At 31.9% G+C, this 8849-nt stretch overlaps 1 protein-coding gene across 6 annotated transcripts; it reads right to left on the bottom strand.

The window, feature by feature from the left end:
- Positions 1 to 1767: 1767 nt before the first annotated feature.
- Positions 1768 to 5488, bottom strand: LOC112782308 (protein PLANT CADMIUM RESISTANCE 7-like). Of its 6 annotated transcripts, none has more exons than XR_003192945.3 (5): positions 5212 to 5488; positions 5049 to 5120; positions 4443 to 4652; positions 3883 to 4062; positions 1768 to 2085 (listed from the first exon to the last, which is right to left on the bottom strand). XR_003192945.3 is itself a non-coding variant. In XM_072230293.1 (5 exons), the coding sequence occupies exons 1-4, from the start codon at positions 5420 to 5422 to the stop codon at positions 3919 to 3921; spliced, it is 696 nt and encodes a 231-aa protein (XP_072086394.1). In that variant the 5' UTR covers positions 5423 to 5488; the 3' UTR covers positions 1768 to 2085; positions 3883 to 3918. The 6 variants fall into 6 exon arrangements, 4 of the variants coding, with proteins under 4 accessions (XP_072086394.1, XP_072086396.1, XP_025680436.1 ...); XM_072230293.1 differs by having other exon boundaries at positions 3883 to 4121; XM_072230295.1 differs by lacking the exon at positions 3883 to 4062 and adding an exon at positions 2337 to 2471.
- Between the last annotated feature and the right edge of the window lie 3361 nt (positions 5489 to 8849).

The raw sequence follows: 8849 nt of genomic DNA, 5'->3' as shown, positions 1-8849 counted from the left end.
GTCTGTAAATAACATATTTTATTTTTAATTTTTAGTTAATGAACGGAAAATATTCAAATAATCGATAATCAATAACTATCTATCAAATTTAGGGAAAGTTACTAAAATAAAATATTTGGGTTTTAAATTTAACGAAATACAACTTTTGCAAATTGTATACGAAAATATAACTTTTCACTAAACTATGTAAACTGCGAGAAGGGTCTTACCGTTTCAAAATAAACATAAACTGCTAATGAGATTTTGCGGATTACGTTGAGGAGCAAATTGGCCAAAAACCGTTGTAAGGGTCTCGCGATTTCTGTTTACAATGGAAACATGCATAAACTGCGACAGGGTCAGCGGTTTATGCTCAGGGTCCTAATCTCATCAATTCATCACCAAGTCCATGGAAAAACTGATAAGGAAAGGCGGCCGCTGCCAGAGGTTAAAAAATATAGTCCCCAAATGGCTGGATATAGTGAGGAGTAACAGTGTACTGAGAAGGAGACCATGAGTTCACCGATTCCAGCATGTGGTATTCATTACCAGCCTGAAAATTATTGCTGTCATTGATGGTGTTTGCAGAAGCACCATGTGTGTAAGGGTAGCCAGCATATTCAACCATAATTATCTTTCTAGCATCTTTTAACGTTGTATCTTTTCACCTTAGCATTTTCTATCTTTGCTTAGCAAGCATTTAGGACTCCTTCGATATCGTGCTCAATAACTCTCTTTTATTAATATGAAATTTTTTAATTTTATTATTGGAGAAATTAATTTCGATTTTTCATAAAATATAGGTGATTTTACTATATTGTATTGACAAATAAACTGTTTTGATTCAATACTATAGTTTAAAGACTCATTATATAAATTTAAAGTTAAAATTTGGTTACCTATATTGGTAGAATATAGACATTTAAAAAACAAAAAATATTTAGAAAATAATAAAAATCGAGTTAAAATAGTTTAAAATTTTTATTTTGTTTTTTTAATTATTAATAAAATAAATAAAAATTTATAAATATATAATTTTAAATATTATATATATAAAATTATAGATGTTAAATCAAATAAAATAATATTATTATTTCTTTAGCATTACTTATAAAAAATACGTATAAGTATAATAGAAATAGTGGAGTCATAAATTAACTAAAATTAAATGAATTTTGAAAAAATTGATACCTAAATTATTTTTTTATTAGTTTAATATTAATAGTAATTAATTATAACTGGAGTATATAAAATTAACCACTAAATATTTTTTTATATAAAACACAAACACACATTTTAATAATATTCTCCTATCTGAATGGAGTAGTTAAGGACGTCCCTGAGTTGTGGTGAGCCAAATTCCAGTAGTAATATTCTGAGAATAACCTTTCTCTCTATAATGACAGTAATATTTAAAAGTAATATCTTCGGAATAACTATGGGTTGTTGAAATTACGGCTGAGGCTGAGACTGAAGTGGAGGAACGGCTGCCGTTAGAGATGTTTGATCCATTTATGGTTGCTATTGGGTGAAACATGTGGTTCAGTGGCAAAAGAACTCGAAGCATTTGTGTTGTTCTGGTTTTGATGAATTGGATCTTGAAACTATTACGTAAAAATATTTGTCCTGTCGCAATTTATGGACGTTTTCATTATACACAGAAATTGCGAGATTCCTACCGCAAATTTTTGGCCAATTTACTCATCAACGTAACCCGCTAAATCCATCAGCGGTTTATATTTATTTTAAAACCGTAAAACCTCTTTCGCAGTTTACTAAAAAATTACATTTTCGTATACAATTTATTTATTTTGGTAACTTATCCTAAAATTTAATTTAAAACTCAAATTATCTCCTTTTTGCTTTTGAATTTTGATAACCAAAAGTGCACAAGCTCAAACTAACCAAGCTGCAAAAGTATTTAGTATAGATAGAGCCAGCAGTTGAAAACACCATCAACTATATGCGTGCTCAATGGTGGTAGCTAAAAATATTAAAATAAAACTCCGATCCTAATAGATTTCATTTTTCAATTTCATCTTGTCATGGTTGGTGAAACTGATGGAGGTACTGTAATTCCTTGTCTTGCAGCATTGGCTTCCCACCCTATGACCAATTCATTGTTAGAAAGTAAAAACGTGATATAAGATTCAATGATCAGAGCATGTAACCACAAAATGTCAAAATGAGACTCGAGGGCCAGTTTAGTTTTCGTTTTCAAAATTTTCAATATTTTTGTTAACAGAATTATCATACTAAATAATCAATTAGGTATCAACCAACTTAAATAATTTTTTAAATTTATTAAAAAATAGAATTATAAATTTTTAAAAATAAGATTTTAAACTTTGAATTACTTCGTCAACGTGAAGCCCCATCTCCTCCCCTCATAGCGATGCCAATTAAGCCCCATCTTATCCTCTCATCGCGTCGTCGATACCTTGTTTTTAATTGTCTGTTGCGCTGTCTCTGTACCCTCCACCGCAACTCTTCTATGCACCGTGCGGAGCCCACATGCATTGAAATATCCCAAATTTAACGAAAAGAGAAAGTATTGGGAACCAATACTAATTATGTACGATGTGTACAATGGATTAAAAAAAGATAAAATTACAATTAAAAATTAGATCATTAATTATTTAATTTCAAATTTTAAAATTTGAAAAATTAGGATTAATATTTAAACCCATTCATACTACGTATGGTTATTTCTAATCTTACCGTAACTTCCAATACACGTTCAAAACTCACCGTCATCTTCTCCGGTTCTCACCTCGTGTCACTGAATTCCTCGCCGGCCATACCGACGCCGTCGCATCCTCCCACCGACACCGTCCTCACCTCCATTGGTCAGCTCGACACGCCTCGTCCTTCGACACTCAGTCTAACGTTGCTGCCACTTTTTCGCGTGCCTCTCTTCCGAACCGGCTTCACTTTCCCCCATTCCTTCAAGCCTCTTCTCATTGATAATACCACCATGCTCTTCTTCTTCGGATCCAAGCATGGTTAGCTTCTTTCAGATTTGAGCCCTATGCTTCACAATAGTGTCGCTTTCGTCATGCCTAGTCCTTCAAAATTATGTTTTACCACAATAGTTGTTTCTTCTGTTTATTCATCATCTTCTTCTATTTTAATAGTCAATTTAGGATGGTTATTTTAGTAGGTATATGGATGGTTATTTTAATTTTTATATAGATGATTATTTTAATTAGATTGTGTTTAGTTATATATAATTAAAATATGTTAGATGTTCAATTAATTAGATATGCGGATGATTATTTTTATCCTTAAGTGGATGGTTATTTTTACTAAGGATGAGTGCCGTGTGGCAAGCCAAATAGCGACGGTGAAATGAGATGATTATTGATGAAGGTGGGGTGGCCGCCAGTTAAAAAAGAAGAGAGTATTGGAGTGAAATGTTTTAGTAAATCAGAATTTCAGATGGTTATTTTTTTGAAATAACTAACTGGATTTTTTAAAAATTTAAAATTTAAAATTTGATGTAAAATAACTGAATGAGAGTTTTTGAATTTATTATTTATTTTTATTGAGTTAAATAACCAACCATTATACACATATTATATGTCAAGATTCCTCATTGACTCCATAGTGAAATTTTAAGAAAAAATATCCAAAATTTAACAAATAAAACATCACAACTTACCAGCAGAAACATTTCAAGTTTTATCAAAGAAATATCACAAGTGTAACAAAAAAAAATCCAAATTTTCGCAAAAAAAAAAAAATCCTCAAAAAATGGTAGTATATTAAAAGAAACATCTAAATCCTTACAAACAGAAACTTCCGTTTATCATAAAAAAATTTCGATCATTAATTACATGTTCCACCCATGAAAAATTTTCAAAGATTTGAGAAAACGATAACGGACACAAGATGCGTTACCTTGGAATCGGCTGCAAACAACTTTTATAGCGCTGCTCATTCTATGCACCAAGAGTAGGGAAGGACGTTGGCGGACGTCCGTTCAAGGTTGGCATCAGGTCGTGCAGTGCAGTAACGCTGCGAAGGAGCTCCCATCATGCGTGTTTTGGATGTCGATTTCAGTGCTAGGCACGGTAGCTCCTGCAATAGAAGATTGACTGTCACTATTGGGTGCGGCGGTATGTCCCCCGACGATGGAGCTAACCGGAAAAGATGAAGTACAACACGGTTGGAGATGAGAGAGGAAGGAGAGATGCGGTTGTTTTTTTAATTTTGAGTAACAGTAGAAAATCAAATTAAGGTTAAGTTTGGATAATGTTATGAGATATTTTTTTTTGTATTGCTGAACTTTTTTGTTACGATTTATATTGTAGTTGGCAGAGTTGACTGTTACCCTAATTAATTTCTTAACTATTTTTTTCTTACGTGAAAGAAAAGTACAACTTTAAGTCAAATCACACAAATAAGAGAAAAGAAAAAAAGAAATTATTGAATATAAGAAGGGATGAATGAAGACTTACCTATGCTCAAGTCAATTCCACGGTTTTTAAGCTCTCTATATTCTTGACAGAGAGCACAAGTTTCACAACAGAAATGAACTAAGCAGTCCATACAAGGTGCCTCTGGCAACTCATATTGTGCCCTCATCTTTGAGCGGTAAAAGCATGAATACAAGCATGGAAACCCAATAAGAGCCAATGCCCCATAAATAGCTCCCTCACATGTGCACGCTGCATATAAAGTTATGAACATACCCTATTTCATTATTCATCCTGCCTCTAATTATGTTTCTCAACAATAGCTTATACTATGTTTAATAATTAATTAGTATCTCATATCAGAAATTTAAGGGGAAAAAAAAGGAGCAAGAGATACCATAAAAAAAAAAACGGGTTATGTATATATGATAAATCAGTTACTAAATCAGTCAAATATATATATATATATATATATATATATATAAAAACACACATTTAAATACATATAAATATATAATGATTGAATTAATAATTAATTTTTAGTTAATAAAATTATATTTCTAGCCTTTATTTTACAGTTCCTCCTTTTTTTAGTAGATAGAAAATTAGAGACGTACTTTGTGTATGAACTAAAAGAAAGGGTCTTACTTGAAGTTCCTTTACTTACTATCTCTGCTATTTGTCCAAAAGTAATACAAGGGCAGAAGCAAGTGACCACACCTTACAAAAATTAAAAAAACAATGTCAAAATATAAATATATAACTTCAGAATAATGTCAAGAATTCAGATGGTTTCCGTCGAGGCTCTTACAGTTTGCAGGATCATCAAAACAACGGCAGAGACCGGTGGACCAACGCTGCAACCGGAGAGGTCCTCTGATGCCGCCGGTGAGGTATGGAGCAGCATAAGGATGTGATGTACCATAGTTTGGAACTGCCGGCGCTGGTATGACATAACCACCAGGATTATGGCCTTGAATTGCATATGTCTCTGCTTGATCTACTGCTGGGTACATGGACATTGTTAGTACTTAATAATAATACTCTCCCTTCAGAATTTCAGAAAATGAATTAGAATTCGTAATCTTACTCTTGGCTAAGACTAAGAGTACTATAAATAGCCGGGAATTTTCAGAAATAAATAAACAAAATCTTTATTTCCTAAAACAAATAAAATATACTTAAATACCTAATTTTTATGTGTGACAAAATATTGAGTGTGTCATAAATAAATAAAAAGTCAATCATATTAAGTGTATATAAAAACTTAATCACTAAATTAGTCGGTCATATAAAATACATGTTAAATACAAAATATACATTTAAAAATTAAATTAAATATATAAATAAGTCAATCATATTAAGTTAAACAATATATATTTATATATAAGTATATAGAGACCGATTTAGTAAATGATTTTATTGTGCGTATATTATTTTTAATAAAAGATATTTTTTAAAAAAATAAAATACACATTAAATACCTAAATCCTTTTATATTAGGAAATAGAGATTTATTTATTTCTAATTATTTTGGTAAAAATAGCTTGATAAAGAGAAAACATGTCAATTAAATTTGTAACTGATATAGCTAGTTTTGGAATAATATTAATGTTGGATCTGATTAGGTTTTAGTAAAGATTTGAATATCACGGTATTAAAAGTGGGACAGGTTTCTCCGCAACTTAGGAAAACAAATAAATTAAATTAAAAGTTATGACGTTACATAGCACCTTATCCTTCTTACGAAGCTAGTGAGAGGCAAAAATGCTAACTTATTAGAGTTTGTAATTTCGTTGAAAGATTTTACTGGAAAAAATATATAGTCTCTTGACTTGGAATTGCACATGGCCATAGCATGTATTCAAGCAAAAAAATTAAATTAAATTGTTGGTTATGACGTTACATTGCACCTTGAACCTTCTTATTAGTTCTTAGGAAGCTAGTGAGATGGTAACTCATCAGTGTCCGCAACTTCGTTAGAAAGATCTTATGGGGAAAAAGAAATAGACTCTTACTTGGACTTGTGCATGGTCATAGCATGTGTTCAATATTCAAAGCTGAATCTATAATAGTTTATTGTTTCCGCAAATTGGGATGATGTAAGATGAAAAACACGATGGAACCAATGATCAATTTGGTAACAAATAATTGGGTTGTTTCACATGGACATTAGAATTTAATTAAATAACAAGTCAATGGCCCAATGCTCCTCCAAAAGAAAAAAATAAACAAACAAGTCACTGCAAATTGAATCGGGTGGGTATTTCATTACCAACTATATATGTTACAAAAATCCAAATCATGTTATATATATATATGAGAAGTTTGGACAAAAGTATATATAGATTTTCATACTATGAATAGATGTATATTTTAATTTTTTAATGAGTCATCTATACACACCAATATCAAGTATCGTTGTCATTTTTACATTTTCCTCGTCTGGGTAACTTTTTCAGTGGTAGTAATTGTCAGATGACTCTGTACATTATGTGACGTGACCTTTTTGATGATGACACATTGCAAACTAAATGATAAATTATTAAATTTGTTAAATTTGAATAAATTTTTTTTACAAGAAATTTAGAATTTTTGTTATTTTCCTTCCTTCTTTAAAAAGTAGATGTAGATCAAGGGATGTAACTCAGAAATAGCTGCTAGGACTATGTTCGAAGTAAATTTTGGAGAAAGAAAGAAGAGAATGAAAATTCTAAATCACTTGCAAATCTTTTTTTTATTATTAAAATTAAACAAATTTAATAATTTATCATTTAGTTTTTACTGTGTCATCAAAAGGGCCATGTCACACCATGTATAGAGCCACTTCGCAGCCACTATTGCTAAAAAAGTTATCCAGGCGGCAAAAGGATAGAAATGACAACAAAGTTTGATATTAATGTGTATAGATGACTCATTAAAAAATTGGAGTATACATCTGTTTACCGTGTGAAAATCCATGTATACTGTTGTCTATTCTTCCATATATATATATATATATATTGTTCTGACCTGAATGGTCGAGATATAACTTTTCTGCCTTAGATTTCTGCATCGAGCTATTAGGCCTTTGATCTCAAGCTTATGTCTCCAGCAAAGATATGCCTCCGTATGGGAAATGAACAATGTCACAGGAAGACAAGGGGGGAAGTACCTGCAAAAGGCACTTCGAAACTTAAGTCAGTATTGTGTATTCTCAATGTGTACTGTTTGTAAAAAGCGCCTTACCTTCCCTTTTATAGGGTGTAGTATCCGAGGATTACATTTTGGAAGTTTTCCTCCTTTACGAGGAGTCGGATGGGGACTTTTTATTTGGATGACCGTTTTATAGGTATGATGAACCACTATTTTACGATTTATTTTGTACTGAATTGAGTGGATTTTATCAATTATTCATACATTTATTCATATAAATTGCATGGTTTTACAAATCCTTCATAATTTTGTGCTATGATTGAAACATGCTTCTTTGGTTTTAAAATTGCTAATTTTTAATCCTCTCTTATTACCATTCGATGCCGTGATATGTTTGTTAAGTGTTTTCAGGGTTTATAGGGCATGAATGGCTTAGAGCATGGAAAGGAAGCATCCAAAAGTGGAAGGAACATAAGAAATTGAAATTTTCAGAAGCTGGTAGCGACGCGTACGCGTGACCAGGGATTTGTTCATCGACGCGTACGCGTGACGAGCGTCATGTGCCCCAGTAAAGCGAATTCGCTGGGGGCAATTTCTGGGCTACTTTTGACCCAGTTTCAGACCCGAAAATACAGATTAGAGGCTGTAGAGTGAAGCTGGAGGGGGATCATTCACTTCTCATTCATTCACACTTTAGGTTTTAGATGTAGAATTCTAGAGAGAAAGACTCTCTCATCTCTCTAGGTTTTAGGGTTTCTACTCCAATTTCTTCTTAGAGTTAGATTTAATTTCTGTTTTTATTTACAATTCCTTGCAATTTATTGTTCTAGCACCTTTGTTCTTCAATTCTACTTGTTATTTCTTTCACTTTGTTATCCTCATGTTTATGCACACTTGATACTTTGGATCTTTGTTAATGCAATTTATATGTTCATGTTGTTATTGCTTTCTTCAGTTGTCATTGTTAATTTATTTCAATTGGTAGTTGTTAGATTTTACTATTGTTGTAAATTTACCAAGCTTTTATTTTGTGCCTTCCAAGTGTTTGATAAAATTCTTGGGTGGATTTTAATTTAGATTTTTATGTTCTTGACTTGGATTGATTATTAAGAGACTCTTGAGTTATTGGTGCACGAATTGTGAATCACACTTTTCACAACGCGTACCACTAACCAGCAAGTGCACTGGGTCGTCCAAGTAATACCTTACGTGAGTAAGGGTCGAATCCCACAGAGATTGTTGGTTTGAAGCAATCTATGGTTATCTTGTAAATCTTAGTCAGGAAGTCAATTATGTTTATCAATTGAATTGTGA

The sequence above is a fragment of the Arachis hypogaea genome, chromosome 20, assembly GCF_003086295.3.
Source record: "Arachis hypogaea cultivar Tifrunner chromosome 20, arahy.Tifrunner.gnm2.J5K5, whole genome shotgun sequence".
Classification (NCBI taxonomy): domain Eukaryota; kingdom Viridiplantae; phylum Streptophyta; class Magnoliopsida; order Fabales; family Fabaceae; genus Arachis; species Arachis hypogaea.
Note: the sequence above shows the minus strand (reverse complement) of the source record. Positions and strands in the feature narration are given on the sequence as shown.